Source organism: Rhinopithecus bieti, unplaced genomic scaffold, assembly GCF_001698545.2.
Source record: "Rhinopithecus bieti isolate Rb0 unplaced genomic scaffold, ASM169854v2 scaffold_36410, whole genome shotgun sequence".
NCBI lineage: Eukaryota > Metazoa > Chordata > Mammalia > Primates > Cercopithecidae > Rhinopithecus > Rhinopithecus bieti.
Window position 1 is genome coordinate 1,283,784 of NW_016816076.1, and position 17,912 is coordinate 1,301,695.

Consider the following 17,912-nt stretch of genomic DNA (forward strand, 5'->3'; position numbering starts at 1 on the left):
CAGAGTGAGACTCTGCCTCAAGAAAAGAAAAGAAAAAGATTCTAAATTTCATGTAATATGTATTTTACAAATTTGAAAAGAATGAATTACGGTGGCTGGAATGAACTACAGCTCTGTGGAAACAGTGCAGTAGAGGATTCTGGGTAACCCAACCCAGTCTGCCCTGCATGAGAATCGGAGTCTCCTGGAAATGCTCATTTTCCTTCTTTGGGGGAGGCAGTTCTTCCTCCTGGCCTGGCTAGGGTACTTCCTACCATCCCTGCGGAAACACCTCCTTTCTGGTTTCTTCCTCCATCCCCTTGGCTCTGTTCCAGTCAATACTGTGTTCCCCAACACACAAATGGAGCAAGAAGAGCTGGCTCCAGGCCTCTGGGGGCAGTCAATGACTAGAACGAGAGGGATTTAGTAGAAAGTCAGCTCTCCCTCTCAGGAGAAATCCCGTTCAGCGAGGGTCCCCGGGGGGCACCAGGTTTTGGTTCTGTGCAGTTTTAGTAGCCTGTGTCAAAATAAAACCCAGGTCAGTGCCATAAACACAAGGACAGCAAGGAGTCTTGCCTTGTGGAGCAGCTGGAGAGAGGGTCCCCTGGGAGGATTCCCTCCGGGACATGCGGGTATTTTCAGGGAAGATTCCATTCGTAGGTCTGGAATGGATGTAGGGGGAGAGAGAAGACAGGTTGATGGGGGGTTAGGGATTGAGATGTGAACAGATGCGTGCCTGCTGCTGATTACTCAACAGTCTCATGAATCCCCAGCCCAGCCCTGTCAGGTAGAATGTTGTGCGATGATGGAGATGTTCACGCTGCCCAACACTGCAGGCACAACCACTGCCACTTGTGCTGTTAAGTCTGTGAAATACGCCTAGTGTAATTGAGGAATGAAATGTTCAATCTTAATTGGTTTAAATGTTAAGAGCCACGTACAGCCAATGGCTACCTTATTGGACAGCACAGCCCTAGGTCAGCTCTGGTGTGATTCTCGTCCAGATCATTACAGCCTAAGGATCCTGGAGCTTGACTTGGTTCTGGAAAGACTCAGGAATTCACATCTGCTTTGATTAGACCTGAGGATGACACTGGGGTTTACAGTATGGACACTGGACTCCCTAAAACCTACTAGCACAAGATGACTGGTCATTAATTGTTTGATTAATTATTGATTTAATGTTTTGTTGTTGTTTGCCACAGTTTCACTCTGTTGCCCAGGCTGGGCTGCTGTGGTGCCACCTTGGCTCACTGCAACCTCCACCTCCCAGTTTCAAGCGATTCTCATGCCACAGCCTCCTAAGTAGCTGCGACTACAGGTGCACACAACCACACACGGCTAATTTTTTTTTTTTTTTTTTTGTATTTTTAGTAGAGAAGGTGTTTCACCATTTTGACCAGGCTGGCCTCAAACTCCTGACCTCAAGTGATCCGCTGGCCTCAGCTTCACAACGTGCTGGGATTACAGGTGTGAGCCACCATGGCTGGCCTAAAAACGGGGATGTTTTTAAGAAAGGATGATGGAATGTTATACAGCACTAAAAAGAAATGAATCATGAAGCCATGGAAAGACAAGGAGGAAATTTAAATACATGTTAGTAAGTGAAAGAAGCTGATCAGAAAAGGCTACAGATAGCCAGATGCAGTGGCTCACACCTGTAATCCCAACGCTTTAGGAGACTGAGGTGGGAGGATTACTGGATCTCAGGAGTTTGAGACCAGCCTGGGCAACAGGGTGAGACCCTGTCTTTACAAAAAATTAGAAACAAAAATTAGCCAGGCATGATGGTACGTGCCTCTTGTCCCAGCTCTTCAGAAGGCTGAGGCTGGAGGATTGCTTGAGCATGGGAGGTCAAGGCTGCAGTAAGCTGTGATTGCACCACTGCACGCCAGCCTGGGCAAGACAGCAAGACCCTGTAGAACAAACAAAGAAGAAAAGGCTACATACGGTATGATTCCAACTATATGACATTCTGGAAATACCAAAGCTGTGGAGATAGTAAAAAGCTGAGGGATGAATAGGTGGGGCACAGAGGATTTTCAGGGCAGTGAAATGCCCTGTACGATACTCTAATGGTGGATCCATGTCATTATATACTTGTCCAGAGCTGTAGAATGGACAGCACCATGCGTGAACCCTGAGGTGAGCTATGGACTCGGGGTGTTGATGGTGTGTCACTGGAGGTTGGGTTCGTCCGTTGTAACAAATGCACCACTCTGAGGGGGATGTTGATAGGGAGGCTGTACGTGATGGAGGGAAGTATGTGAGAAATCTATGTACCTTCTCAATTTGTCGGTGAATCTAAAACTGCTCTTAAAAGTTTAGCTGGGCACGGTGGCTCATGCCTGTAATCCCAACACTTTGGGAGGCTAAGGCAGGCACGTCACCTGTAGTCAGGTATTCGAGACCAGCCTGGCCAACATGGTGAAACCCCATCTCTACTAAAAAATAAAAAAAAAAAAATAGCTTGGCGTGGTTGTGGGCGCCTGTAATCTCAGCTACGCAAGAGGCTGAGGCAGGAGAATCACTTGAGCCCAGGAGGCAGAGGTTGCAGTGAGCCGAGACTGCACCACTGCACTCCAGCCTGGGCGACAGAGGGAGACTCTGTCTACCCCCCCGCCCCCCAAAAAAGAAAATTAAGTGTATTAATTTGATAGATTGATTTTTTGAGGTAGGGTCTCTGTCGCCCAGGCTGGAGTGCAATGGGTGTGATCATGGCTCACTGCAGTCTCAACTTCAAGGGCTCACATGATCCTCCTGCCTCAGCCTCCGAAGTAGCTGGGATAAGAGGTGTGCATCACCATGCATAGCTAACTTTTAAAGATTTTTAGTAGAGACGAGGTTTTGCTGTGTTGCCCAGGCTGGTCTTGAACTCCTGAGCTTGGTGATCCTCACTCCTTGGCCTCCCAGAGTGCTAGGAATACAGGTATGAGCCACTGTGCCTAGCCTGGTATATTAATTTTTTTAAATGGGATGTTATAGTGAACAAAACCAACAGGAATTCTATCCTCATGGGCTTACAGTCTGGCAGGGAAGACAAACACGGAGTGAGCAAACACAAGTGTGAACTGAGGTGTGTTAGGAAGGAGGTCTCAACTTGAGTCAGTAGAAGGAGTCTGTGGGGGTGATGTCAAGTGAAGGTACTGTCATTTTATCACATTTTAACAGGGACACTTCCAGTCAAATGGTCCCTGGACACTGACACAACTTTTCCAGGCCTTTTTTTTTGATACCTTCCTTCTCATTAGAATCTCCTGGGCCAGTCCAGTGTCTTGACATGTTGGCTGAACCCATAAAAATGGGAAACTCTTGTTTCACCTCCAAAAGGGTTTTAGAGGAAGAGGCGGGGAAAGGAGACTTGGCTGGAATGGGGGAGAGTTCACAGGGGTGAGGCGGCAGGGCAACAGGCCCAGGGTTACAGCTCCAAGGACCGCCCCCGCCCATACCCAAGGCAGCTGTGGACGGGGCTCTCCAGAGGGCTGGGGAACTATCACAGTCACAGCCGAGGCTGGGAAGGGAGCCAGGGCTGCAGCCTAGTCCGCCCCTCCAGCGCCGCCCAGCCCCGCCACCTTAACTGTTCCTCTGGCTGCGGGTGCCTCGGCTTGGCCACCCCCACGCTGCAGTTAGTTGACTGATTCTGGATGCAGTGAGCATCTCCCGTGTGCTCGCAGCCCAGGGGCCCCTGGGGATGCTTGGGCTGCCTGCCTCTGCTTCATGTCCCCTGCCTGGTCCTCTGGCTCCCAGGCCTAATACGAGGGTGGCCGATTCCCTGGAGGGAGGAAATGGAGCCTGGATTGGGCTTCTCCACTCTGGCTGCACTTGACAATGACTTGGGGACTTTGAGAAAGGTATGAGCACCCTCCACCAATTAAGGCACAATTTTCCTGAAAATTCCTTGACATTTTCTAAGCTTACTGGCTATTTTCCTGCAGTGCCTTAGGTGATGAAGAGCGTGACCCAGAATACTCCTTGGTTGCTCCCCATCCTCTGGGGAACCTTCTAGCTGGCTACTGCCTTAGTGGGAACCCCTTTCTGCTGGGAAAATCCCAGTAGGGATTTGGGATTGGCCAACCCTTTCATCTCCCCCTCCCCCTGAGCTCCCTCCCAACTGAGCCTGAGGGCTGACTAGCAGGTCCAAGGCCACCTCTGAGATCCAGCCTTGTCATCACCGTGCGACATCCCTAGGGAGCTTTCCCACCGCAGGAGGTGGCTGCTGACGGGTTCCAGCTGTTGGTGCCAGCCAGGAAGGCCTCTTCCCCACGCTAGACTTAAAAACTTGTCAGGAGCACCTCAACCTGAACTCCCTTGGCCAGAAACTCAACAGCAGGCAGATTAGACGCCGAACAGGAGTGGGGAACATGTGGAGAGTGGGAGGGGCGGAGGCTCCAGGGAACTTTCCAGCATTAGGAGCTGGGGAGCTGGCCCCAGAATAAAATTGCCTTGAAAGAAAAGAACAAAGTGTGTTGGCACAGCAAGGCCTTTCTTCCGCTCTGGGGCATGACGGAGGTCACAGCCCCCTGCTGGGCTGGAGTGGGGGCCGTTCCTCTTCAGTGGGCACAGGAGTGTGGTCTGCCTGGCCTGGCTCGGCCTCCTCTGAGAGGGTTTCATGCAGGCCTGGGCCGTCATTCCTGGCAGATGAACAAAACCCAAGAGCAAACACATTTCATATTCAGTCTGAATGCTCAGAGGAACCACGTTTTTCTGAGATTACACATTCTTCCGGCATTATGCTCTACTGGAGAACGCAAAACAATCCAGTGCAATGATGCTTTCTTCCCTTTTTCCATTTTCGAGGACCACACAGAGGACTCTTGCTAGATGGTGGTGGAGACGGAGGGCTGGCGTGTACCTGGCCACGGGTGGGATGCTCAGGAATGGGTTGGCCGAAGTGGGGATTGCCTACCTTCTTACCCAGCCCTTAGGGCCTTCTGGAACATCTCCAGGTAGGGCTGCTTCCTCAAACGTAAGGCACCACCAGAGAGAAGGGCTGTTTGTGTGGGGTGCAGGGAGGACGCTTGAGTTCAGCGGCCCTGCCCCTTCCAGGCTGTTTGAACTTGGACAAGTCACTTAACCCCATGAGCCTCTGTTTTCTCACTTGTGAAAAGGGGAAAATGTATAGTGGGGCCTTGGTGGAGGCGGACAAGAATGAGAGAAGGAAGAGCCTGGAAGGAAGGTCTTTCCCCTCCTCATCCCCCCAACCCCTGGAGCAGCCCTTGTTTTTTCATTTTGCTATCGGGCTTCCTCTTTAGTTTTCTTGGAAAAGGCTAGCTGGAACTTTCTAACATCTGCATGCCTGGCCACCACCCCAGACCCCTTAAATCAGAACCTCTGAGGGTGAGACCCAGGCATGGGTATTTTTTCACGGTTTCCGGAGTGATTCTGATGGCTCAAGCTAAGAACCACTGCCCAAAAGACCACGGCAAACAGACCAGGCATGGTGGCTCGTGCCTGTGATCCCAGCACTTGGAGGCTGAGGTTGGGGAATCACTTGAGGCCATGGGCTCGAGACCAGCCTGGGCAACATAATGAGACCCTAACTCTTAATAAAATAAAAAATTGGCCAGGCACAGTGGCTCACACCTGTAATCCCAGCACTTTGAGGGGCCAAGGTGGGTGGATCACCTTAGGTCAGGAGTTCAAGACCAGTCCACCCAACATGGTGAAACCTGTCTCTACTAAAAATATAAAAAATAGCCGGGCGTGGTGGCAGGTGCCTGTAATCCCCACTACTTGGGAGGCTGAGTCGGGAGAATCGCTTGAACCCGGGAGTCAGAGGTTGCAGTGAGCCGAGATCGCACCATTGCACTCCAGCCTGGGCAACAAGAGTGAAACTCAGTCTCAAATAAATACATAAATAAATAAATAAAATTACCCAGGCATGGTGGCTGTAATCTCAGCATTTTGGGAGGCCGAGGTGGGAGGATTGCTTGAGCCCAGGAGTTTGAGGTTGCAGTGAACCATGATCGTACCACTGCACTCCAGCCTGGGCGACCAAGTGATACCTATCTCTACAAAACAAAAAAAACACAAGAAAAGCCAAAGGAAACAGGGACAGTGGAAGGTGCTAGGAAGTCTAACGGGCTTGGCAGGTCCTGGCTGTCAGCAGGGCCCTCTTGGGATTCTGCAGGGTGCCTGGCCAGTCCCAGTGGGGTGGATCCTATACCCAGGTTGTAATTGTCAGGGTGTGGCCCTGGGGGAGGATGTCAAAGGTCCATCACGTGTCAAAGGTCCAGCACATGATTTGTGCTTTCCTTAGGGAGGTAACTTTGAAGTCCACCTGCCACAGGGCTGGTGCTTGGGAGGGAATAGATTTGCTGGGTAACCCCCCTGCTGCTTTTGTCCCGCCTCCCCCATGGGCAGCTCTCAGCAACCCATGTGGAAAAGTGACACTCAGCTTGTTGCTTTCTGGGAATTGGCTCAAGAAGAAGGCCAGCTGCTGGTGCTGGTGTAAGGAATGAAGAGGAGCTGAAGAGTTTCAAGAGAGATGATTTCCAAGGCAGGAAATCGCAATTGGGCTGAAGTAGGGAGGCCCCATCCTGTGTGGCTGTGGTTTTTCCCTGTGCTGTGAACAGGGGTCCCTGTGGGGGCTGAACTCCCGCCTCCATCCCTGGTGAGCCCAGGGCTGCGGGGCTGTCGAAGTCTGTTGTGGGCCCAGGCCCAGGCCCAGCCCTGAGTCTGGAGGGCTTTCCAGCTCGCTGCAAAGCTCTCTGTGTTGCTCAGGGCATGAGGGAATGTGCACTGTCAATAGGGCTTTTTGAGAGCTTCCAATTCTGCTTCCTGATTTCTGTCACTGACAGTATGAACCAGGGCATCTCTGTAAAAAAGTGAACACAAATAGCGTGAGCTGCTATCTCCAAAAGCTGGTGGCCACCTTTGCTAGTGTCGGGGAAGGGAGGTGCAGCAGTAAACACACAGACATGATGGAGAGCAGGGCGCCAGGGATGTTTCTTTTTCTTTTTTATGAGACAGTCTCGCTCTGTCGTCCAGGCTGGAGTGCAGTGGAATGATCTTGGCTCACCGCAACCTCCGCCTTCTGGATTCAAACAATTCTCATGCCTCAGCCGTAGCTGGGATTACAGGCACACGCCACCACGCCTGGCTAATTTTTGTATTTTTTGTAGAGACAGGGTTTTACCATGTTGGCCAGGCTGGTCTCGAACTCCTGGCCTCAAGTGATCCGCCCGCCTCGGCCTCCCAAAGTGCTGGGATTACAGGCATGAGCCACCGTGCCTGGCCAGGAATATTTCTTTAAAACACAAAACAAAACAATTGCTAGTGACACTGGAAACAAGTCCCCACAAACTGTGAATTGTAGAACAGATGATTGGTGAAACAGAAGCTTGGTTTGGAGGCTGAAAAGTGTCCTTCTCAAATGGGAGTCTTGGTGATTTTCTAAGCTGTGTCTTCCCCTTGCTGGGAAACAGGGGCACTCAGGGCAGGTGAAGGATCGGGGAGCCCCTGGCTTCCTGAGGCTGATCTGAGTTAGGCTGAACCCCCCACAGCCAGATCTGAACTGAGGAGACTGACATCCCCTCTGGGCCAACCTGGAGAGCAGGCAGGGTCCTGCGTGCCCTGAGTCCTCTTTATTTGGGTCTAGCGCTGGAAGATGCTTGTCATGGCAGCCGATAAAGAAGAGATGCCATCCCTTGTGTCCACAGGTATCGAGTGAACTTCAGACCTAGGTATGTCACTAGGTATAAGACAGTGACGCAGTTGGAATGGAGGTGCTGTCCTGGCTTTAGAGGGGGAGATTGCCAAGAAGGTCCCAAAGAGCCGGTGAAGACCCTCCAACCCACTCCCGCTCGGCCTCGAAACAGCTTGAAGAAAGCCACAGGTAACTTATTATTTGTGCTGTTACGTATGGCCACCTTTAATATTTCCGGTGCTCCTTCAAACAACGGGATTTGTGCTTTACAGTGGTGAACTTTGAATGGCCTACAAATACCACACATAAATGCCTGCGGTAGCCACACGTGACAAATTTATTCGTAGGAGCAGTAGCAATTGTAAGACAAACTTCCTTGCAAGTAAATTGCTTTGCTAGGGCCAGCTTGTTGTGAAAGCCAGTGCCTTAAAAATCAGGGTAGGAAATGCCAGTGGGTTCAGATTTGTGTCACCTGGAGGCATGGTTGTAAAGAGATTCAGATGTAATGATGTACTGTTTGTTTTTACTTGGGTCCATACATCTGAATTTAAAGGGGTTAAAATTGTTTTATTTTTTATTTTATTTTTTGAGATGGAGTCTCGCTGTGTCACCCAGGCTGGAGTGCAGTGGCACAATCTCGGCTCACTGCAACCTCTGCCTACCTGGTTCAAGCAATTCTCCTGCCTCAGCCTCTAAGTAGCTGGGATTACAGGCACCTGCCACCACACCTGGCTAATTTTTGTACTTTTGGTAGAGACGGGGTTTCGCCATGTTGGCCAGGTTGGTTTCAAACTCCTGACCTCAGGTGATCTGCCCACCTCGGTCTCCCAAAGTGCTGGGATTACAGGTGTGAGCCACTGTGCCTGGCCATCACTTCATCTTTTTAAGTTCAGTCACAATAAATGCAGCATAGTTTTCTTATGAAATTAGATGCCTAAATGATATTTTGCCATGAGGTGTTCTCAATTTTGAAACTTGTAGTGCTTCCCAACGTTGTCTGTAAAAATAGATTTTAAAATGCTTTTTTAACTACAAAAGTAATGCATGTCAATTAAAGAATGTTTATAAAATATAGGAAAAATATTTAAGGATACATAATCTCATGACTAAATGAGAACTACTGTTGACATTTTGTTATAGAACCTTACTCTCTTTCCTATGTCTGTACATTCATTTTGTTAAAAATTCATTCATCTCACAAATATTTATTGAACTTCTGTATCTGTCAAGCTCTATACTGGGTACTTGGAATAGGTGAGAAAAAAAGCAGACAGAGTCCCTGACTTCATAGAAGGCAGACATTAGACAGTAATGACAATAATTCATGACAGATACTGGGATAGGGGGAACATGATATGGGGGCTGGGGCTTGTAATTGTTTATTTTGTTTTGTTTCATTTTAGTTTTGACAGAAGTTTAAGCATATTGTAGTTTAAGCTGAACAGCTTTATAAGGACGAATAGGAAAAACAATGATCACCCCCAAACCCTTTTCCCTCATTTTCCCTTCTCAGAGGTAGTACTTTAAACTCTTCAGATGAATCTTTTGGAATTTACCTCCACATCTATTGGTTTCTCATTATGGAAGGTGAGAATTTAACTCCCTTTCATCCACTCCTCAACACATGGCTCCTATCCCCCCATCCCTTCCATACAGTTAGACCGTATTCTTTATTTATTCAGTATTCAATGTTTACATTGTAATAACTATGTAGATAATGTTTACAGCTGAGCCATGTGGTGTACTGTGAATAGGTTTTCTTTCTACACAGCTGTTTGAATCCTTACAGTTAATCATTGTCTTATGTTTTTCCTTTGCTTGGTTTTCTTTTTATTGCTATTTCAACCCAGCTCTTCTCTGGTTCTCTAAATGTCCCCTCCATATGTTCAGACACAGCAGTTTCATCTTCTTGAAGAAGTCTCCTTTGAGCCTTCTCACTTGTCCTACCTGGACGGGACGTTCTCTTTCCCTGTCATCACCCGAGGATCTTAACTTACCCCTCTCCTATTGAATTCCCTGTTTCCTGTGTTGCCTGCTCCCTCCTTCTTGGTTTATCCCCTTGCTTTGCTTGAGCATGTCCTTTAGTAGCTTCATGAGACAATTACATGGGAAGCAAACTTTTTACCACTTTATAGTATGAAAACTATTTTTTATTCTAGCTTCAGAAATCTAGGTCAGAAATCAATTTCCTTCAGAATTTTCAAAATAGTGCTCAGTTTTTCTCTAGCTTCCAATATTGCTGTTAAAAAAAAGACCAAAACTCTTCTGACTCCCAGTTTTTTGTGTGTGACTTGAATAGTTTTTTTTTTTTTTTTTTTTTTTTTTTTTTTTTTGTCTCCCCCCTCTTTTGTCCTTTTGGTGGGATTTTAGGAAGGAGTAAAAAGAAATGCTTATCCTGTGATATATATGTTTGAAAGTTTATCCCCTCCAGATCTCATGTTGCAATGTGATCTTCACTGTGGAAGGTGGGGCATCATGGGAGGTGTTTGGGTCATGGAGGTTGATCCTTCATGAATGGCTTGATGCCCTGCTTGCAGTAATGAGTGAGTTCTTGCTCTGTTAGTACACATGAGAGCTAGTTGGTTGGAAGAGCCTGGCACCTTCTCCCTTCCCTCTTGCTCCCTGTCTTACCATGTGACACATTGGCCCCCTCTTCATCTTCCATCATGAGTAAAAGCTTCCTGAGGTCCTGACCAGAAGCAGATGCTGCTTGTACAGCCTGCAAAACTGTGAGCCAAATAAACCTCTTTTCTTCACAAATTACCCAGTCTCAGATATTCCTTTATTTCAACACAGAATGGACGAACATATCCTGAATTCACTGTCATTATAAAAAAACATACTATTTTTGCAACTTTTTCTTTTTTAGAGACAGGGTCTGGCTCTGTAACCCAGGCCGGAGTGTAGTGGCATGATTATAGCTCACAACCTTGAACTCCTGGACTCAAGTGATCCTCCCACCTCAGCATCCCAAAATGCTGGGGTTACAGGCGTGAACCACTGCAGTTGACCTGGAACTTATTTTTTACTGAATAACCTATAATGGACAACCTTCCATGTCATGAAATATTCTACAATACCACTTAATGACTTGAGAGAATGAGTTACTGAACACCATCCTCTACTGTTGGTCACTTAGGTTGTTTGTAATTTTTCACTATTATAGATAATGTATGAATATGCATCTTTTCCTATTAAATTTTTGTACTCATTTCTGATTATTTACTAGAATAAATTTCTTGAAGTGTAATTGTAGGGTCAAAAGATTCTGAGTATTTTGATACATATTGCCAAATTATCCTTTGAAAAAAATGCAGTTTGCACAGTCACCAGTGGCATATGAGCAAAGCGTTTCCTTACATCCTCAACCCTTCCCCCTTCACTGCGCTTTGTTTTGCTTCCTTTGCTCAGAATAGCATTTCCACTTGCATATGATTCAATAACCTGTTTCTTTCTTTAGCATCTTGAGAGAATAAATATTTCAGTAAGGAAAACGAGGTGTTCTTTTTAGTTCTCTGCAAAAAGAAAGATTCTTGGGAATTTGGATATCTGAATTTCAGATTTGGTTTTACTACTAACTTGATTTTAATAAAAGCTGCTATTATGAGCTTGTGCAAAAGTTCAGAGGAGGAAAAAACAATGATCATTGAATTCAAATATCTATAGCATTCTAAATTAATTTCCAATGTTTTCCAGTGTATTGTGTTAATGCATTTTATTTAATTGCAACCTATGTTGTGTTTGACTTTTTCTACTTTATATGATATGTCTCACTAACTATAGTTGCAGGTTTGTCAGTGTTAACCTCTTTCAGTATTTCTTTTTTTTTTTTTTTTTTTGGAGACGGAGTCTTGCTCTGTCACCCAGGCTGGAGTGCAGTGGTCGGATCTCAGTTCACTGCAGCTCCGCCTCCCGAGTTACGCCATTCTCCTGCCTCAGCTCCTCGAGTAGCTGGGCTACAGGTGGCCCGCCACCACGCCTGGGTAGTTTTTTGTATTTTTTAGTAGAGACGGGGTCTTCACTGTGTTAGCCAGGATGGTCCTCGATCTCCTGACCTCGTCGATCCGCCGTCTCGGCCTCCCAAAGTCGATGGGATTCAGGCTTGAGCCACCGTGCCCGGCGCCGTATTTCTTTTTTTTTTTTTTTTTTTTGAGACAGGATCTCTCTCTGTTGCCCAGGCGGGAGTTCAGTGGTGCTATCTCGGCTCACTGCACCCTCCGCCTCCTGGGTTCAAGCGATTTTTCTGCCCCAACCTCTCTAGTAGCTGGGATTACAGGCACCCGCCACTACACCTGGCTGATTTTTGTATTTTTAGTAGAGATGGGGTTTCACATGTTGGCCAGGCTGGTCTTGAACTCCTATCCTCAAGCAATCCACCCGCCTCAGCCTCCCAAAGTGCTGGGACTACAGGTGTGAGCCGTCATGCGCGGGCGCAGTATTTCTTGTATCCTGCTGTTCTCAGGGCATAGTTTGTTTCTTATTGTCCTATTGCTGCAGGTTTCAATAGTCCCCTTTTTATTTATCTCTATGTCTATTAATTTATCTTTGTTTTAGGACTCATCACTATCATTCCCCCCTTATCATTATTAAAAATTAATATTTTTTTCTTTTGGATTGTTTCCTTGGTGTTTTCTCACAATAAGATTACCCAAAATTCAGTGTTTGCATTCTTCTTTTTTTTTTTTTTAGATTCAGGGTCTTGCTATATTGCCCAGGATGCCCTTGAACTCCTGGGCTCACGCCATCCTCCCACCTCCCTAGTAACTGAGACTACAGGCACACACCACCTCCCTGACCAACTTTCAATATTTGCATTCTTTGACTTAGTGAATCTTACTATATATGGTCAGACGGTGCTGCTGTTAGGAGGCACTGATGGAATAGTTGCTTTATCTCTATTGTTTTTTGTCTCCCAAACTGCAAGCAGGGCTAAACAATGTCTCTGAGACTCTTCGAGCACAGAGATGTTAGTAAAAGTAAAAGAGAAAACATTCAGGCACTGCTTTGAGGGTAACATCAGATGATATGATATCATATGATATCACCATGCAACAGCTAATGGGTGGATCTTGCTAAAGTGGCTTCTTGTGGTTTTACTGTATGTAGTCAACTCTTGGGGTGTGGCTGCAGTTCACTAATATGGAATGAAGTATTCATATGATAAAGCAGATAACGAATATTTCCCCTTAGGGTGAAAGAGACCATTGGTTATCTAATTGGTGCCATGTACATATTATTTTAACAGCTCTAGGAGGGATTGTACCCCTTCTTTATAGATGAGAAGATTATAGTTCACAGAAGTTAGTTAACTTGCTCAAGGACAAACAGTAAATAGCAGAGCCAGAATGCAAATAGAGGTCTATTTGACTCCAAAGCCCTTACTCTTTTCTACTGTACCACAGTAATTACCTACAATTGTGTAGTGACCTGTAAGTGAAGGTGTACGTGTATTTTGTAGGTACCCTGTTTACTGTCTTGGCAGAATCTGGCTAAAGGTAGAAAGTGTTCATTCATGTCCAACTTTATCTTTGTAACAGATAATGAACCCAGCCAAGTCTCACAGCCCAAGAAGACTTTGTCCCCAACTGGTACAGCACAACCAAGCCGGGGAGTAGATCCAAAAGAGGGGCCCCAGGAACTTCAGGAAAAGAAGATACAGGTGCTAGAGGAGAAGGTTCTCCGACTCACAAGGACGGTTCTTGACCTCCAGTCTTCCCTTGCTGGAGTGAGTGAAAATCTCAAACATGCCACTCAGGATGATGCCAGTAAAACACGGGCACCAGGGCTCAGCAGCCAGCACCCCAAGCCTGACACCACCATTAGTGGAGACACAGAAACCGCCCGGAGTCCTGGCGTCTTCAACACTAAGGAATCTGGCGTGAAGGACATCAAGTCTGAATTGGCTGAAGTCAAAGATACTCTAAAGAACAAAAGTGACAAGCTGGAAGAGCTGGATGGAAAAGTGAAGGGCTACGAAGGGCAGCTCAGACAGCTCCAGGAAGCAGCCCAGGGCCCAACGGTGACCATGACAACCAACGAGCTCTACCAAGCCTATGTGGACAGTAAGATCGACGCCCTGAGAGAGGAGCTCATGGAGGGCATGGACAGAAAGCTGGCTGACCTGAAAAACTCGTGTGAGTACAAGCTCACTGGCCTCCAACAGCAGTGTGACGACTATGGGAGCAGCTACCTGGGAGTGATAGAGCTCATAGGGGAGAAGGAAACAAGCCTGAGAAAAGAAATAAATGACCTCCGAGCCCGGCTACAGAAGCCTTCAGCCCAGGCAAACTGCTGTGACAGTGAAAAGAATGGTGACATTGGTCAACAGATCAAGACATTGGACCAGAAAATTGAGAGAGTTGCTGAAGCCACCAGAATGCTGAATGGAAGAATGGACAATGAGTTTGACCGCCTTATAGTTCCAGAGCCAGATGTGGATTTTGATGCAAAATGGAACGAACTTGATGCAAGGATCAACGTGACAGAGAAGAACGCTGAAGAACATTGCTTTTACATTGAGGAAACCCTTCGGGGGACCATTAATGGAGAGGTGGGTGACTTGAAGCAGCTTGTCGATCAGCAAATACAGTCTCTGGAAGACCGTCTGGGGGCTGTTCTCCTACACATGGCCAACAACACTGGTGCAGAGCTCAGTCCCCCAGGGGCAGCAGCCCCGCCAGGAGTGTCAGGGCCAGGAGATGAGCGGGTCATGATGGAATTAAACCACCTGAAGGACAAAGTTCAATTTGTTGAAGACATTTGCCTGCAGAACATCCAGGGAAAGCCTCACGGGATGGAAGGTGCCTTGCCAAACAGGGAAGATCGCGCAGTACGCGACAACCTGCACCTTTTGAAATCTCTCAACGACACGATGCACAGGAAGTTTCAAGAAACCGAACGAACCATCCAGAAATTTCAACAGGATTTTAGTTTTCTTTATTCTCAATTAAACCACACAGAAAATAATGTGGCTCATCTTCAGAAGGAATTGAGCAATTGTAGAGCAGGTGAAAATGCTGGCGTGGGTGGGTTCACTAAGGTGGGTGAGCAAGAAAGGGCAGTGGACACCCTGCCGTCCCCCCAGCACCCCATGACCCATTGCTGCAGTCAGCTGGAGGAGAGGTGGCAGAGGTTGCAGAGCCAGCTCCTCTCGGAACTGGACGCTTGTAAGGAAAGCACGCAGGGGGTCCAGAGGGAGGTCTCCATGGTGGAGGGCAGGGTGTCTCATATGGAAAAAACTTGCAGCAAGCTGGACTCTATCTCAGGAGATCTTCAGAGGATCAAGGAAGGGCTCAACAAGCATGTCAGCAGCCTGTGGAACTGCGTTAGGCAGATGAACGGAACACTCAGGTCGCATTCCAGAGACATTTCTGGCCTGAAGAATTCAGTCCAGCAGTTCTACAGCCACGTCTTCCAGATTTCTACTGATTTGCAAGATCTGGTCAAATTTCAACCATCAGCAAGTAAGTTGAATCTTACAATTCTATTTCTTGTATTTCTTTGCAGCATGCAACAACATTTTTAAAATAATATTTTGTTCATTTTTGATTTTGTTGAAACTTCATCAGGTAAAAATGTGACAGTATTATGCTAGATTTTGGACAGTTCACGGAATGAACTAAATGCCATCAGTCCTACCCAAATGTGGTTCCTAGATTGGTGCCTGGATTATTTGGTGCTGGGTAGCAATGAGATAAATTATATATTCTCAATGTTAATATTTAGGAACTTCTAAAATAATTTGACAGGCCGGTCGCAGTGGCTCACGCCTGTAATCCCAGCACTCTGGGAGGCAAAGGAGGGTGGATCACCTGAGTTCAGGCATTTGAGATCAACCTGGCCAAAATGGTGAAAACCCATCTCTACTAAAAATGCAGAAATTAGCGGGGTGTGGTGGCATGCGCCTGTAGTCCCAGCTAGTAGGGAGGCTGAGGTGGAAGAATTGCTTGAACCTGGGAGGCGGAGGTTAAGGTGAGCCAAGATTGTATCACTGCACTCCAGCCTGGGCAACAGAGTGAAGTACCATCTCAAATAAATAAACAAACTAACAACATTGCAGTGTTTAAGCACATGATCTATGTATTTTACAAAAATATCAGTTCACAACACATTGAAAATAAAGGAAAACTGGTTCTTCCCACAGAAGGATGGCAAAACATTATCTGTAGAATCAGGTTGGTGAGCTCAGAGTTGGGGTCAGATTTTTGGCATAACAGCTTGGGGCAGTGGATGTTGTCCTCTCTTCTACCTAGGGAGTCTCCTGCGTACCTCTCTTCAAGCATCACTTTTTATCTGTGTCATTATCATCTTCAGGGCTTGGCTGATGGCAGATAGGATGCTGTCATATTTGTTTCCAGACACGACCGTGGATGAGAGCAGTTTAGGGGCAGGAACTATCTGAAGCTCCATAGTGCCTGGATCCAGGAAGCTCAGCAGTAGTGCTGAGAGCAATGCTAGCTACACCTTAGGCACTCAACAAACAAATGTTTGTTGAACAAATGAATGAGTAATATATGCAATAAGATTTTTTGCTACTTGGGGGTGCTAAACGCAGTCTCCTTGAAGGACAGAACTTCTCTTGTACCTGGGTTTACACTCTGAGACAGCCTCAGACATGAGCCAGCCCCCTCTAGTTGGAGTCCGGGTGTGAAAGGAAGGAAGAGAGAGCTCGCATTTTTGTGTACATTTTTCTATGTACACACATAGAAAGTGTACAGCTCCGGCTTAGTCCCTTCACGGGGACTGAATTCCATCACGGCCTCACAGAAAGGCTGTTTTCCAACAGTGAAAATGTGCCCGAAGTCATGTGGCTGTTCAGTGGGGGAGCCAGGATGAGAACCAGGCCAGGCTACATCCAAGAATTATTTTCTTCCCGTCCGGCCATGATGACTGTGTGTCTCCCAGAGCTGAGTGCAGACTTACTTGGTCCACAGGGACTTGTTGAGGGGCCTGCTTTGTGCTAGAAGGAGCCTATTTCCTGACCTCCCCGTCCCTGTTTTCTTTTCTCCCTTCCTTGCCTTTGGGACTTTTACCTCCCTGACCTGGTTCCGCTCCGGGTGACACAGGCCCTTGCACAAGGAACTGAGATTTTACGGCCTCTGTGAGCCTTGGGATTTTATGATCAAGTCCCAGATGTGACATAAAACCCAAGGCAGGGCAGGCTAGAACATGGGAAGCAGGCAAGCTCTGGCTTGGCCAGGGAGAGCCAGGGCCAGGTCCTGGCAGCTCAGGAGGGTGGAGAGGGTCCGAGGTAGGTGGGAAATGCCCTGGATGTCCCCAGAGCACTGTGCTTATCTTGCAGATGAGGAGTCGCCTAGGCCCAGGAGGACCAGGAATCTGGCCCCCACCCCAGTGTCCGGCCTGCTGCACCTCACTATTTATAACCCAGCCCTTCCCCCGCTCCAGGGCCACACAGCTCCTCTATCTCTGGAATGTTGAGTAGAGGTCACAAGACCATGTATGTGTTCATAGAATGATTGTCCCTTGTGGTGACAACGCTGTCTGGTCTGTGTCTTACGATAACAGATTGAATCAGATATTTCCAGTTGATTTGGAACTCTCTGGTGGCGTGGGAAGCTGTGTTAACATTTTCACATTTGTCTGTTGCAGTAGGAGTCGGGGGTGAATCCTTTTAAAAGAGAATGTGGCTTACAAAACATTATCCCTTTGGACAGAGCTCATTGTGGTGAGTGTAGACTGCATGGAGTTTCGAGAATTTCATTGATTGGAAAAGAGCCAGAAATAAACAAGCAGAGCCTCCTCTGCCCTTGTCTAGCATCCAGGTCTAGGAGACCTGGAACCTGAGTATCAGAGGGACATGGGAGAATCTGGAGCTAAGGTCACCGTGAGAGTGACATGTCAGTCAGTTAAAAGTCAACAGAATGTTTATTGAGTGCCTACCATGTGCAAGGCTCTTGGGGGACCTGGAGATAAGTAGGTATAATCCTTAGTCTAAAGCATTTGCAATCACAGTGGGAAAGAGACTCAGGTCTGCAGAGAGAGTGAATGAGATCATAGCGGTTGATCCCTTTAGTTCATAAGATCTTATTGAGCCCCTATTATGTGGGAGGTAATGGCTGTGTGGGGGAGTATGTGGATAAAAGACAGTCTGATGGGGAAACAAGCAGACAGATGGTCACAGGAATGGGGTGTGCACGAGATACCTTGGGTGTTCAGAGAAGCACCCACAGTGGAAGTCAGGGAGGGATTCTGAGGAGAGAGCCCTGAGCCGAGCCCTCAGTGTAGGTATTTACCCAGCAGAGTACAGAGGCTGATAGGGTGAGGA

General features: G+C 47.3%; 1 protein-coding gene across 1 annotated transcript in view; it reads left to right on the forward strand.

The window, feature by feature from the left end:
- LOC108516700 (EMILIN-2) overlaps window positions 1–17,065 on the forward strand; it is a 41,578-nt gene extending 24,513 nt beyond the window's left edge. Inside the window, exons 4-6 of the mRNA XM_017854304.1 lie at window positions 7,641–7,816; window positions 13,165–15,090; window positions 16,929–17,065. Coding sequence (XP_017709793.1) covers window positions 7,641–7,816; window positions 13,165–15,090; window positions 16,929–17,065 — 2,239 coding nt within the window. The remainder of the gene's footprint in view (window positions 1–7,640; window positions 7,817–13,164; window positions 15,091–16,928) is intronic.
- The last annotated feature ends 847 nt before the right edge of the window (window positions 17,066–17,912 follow it).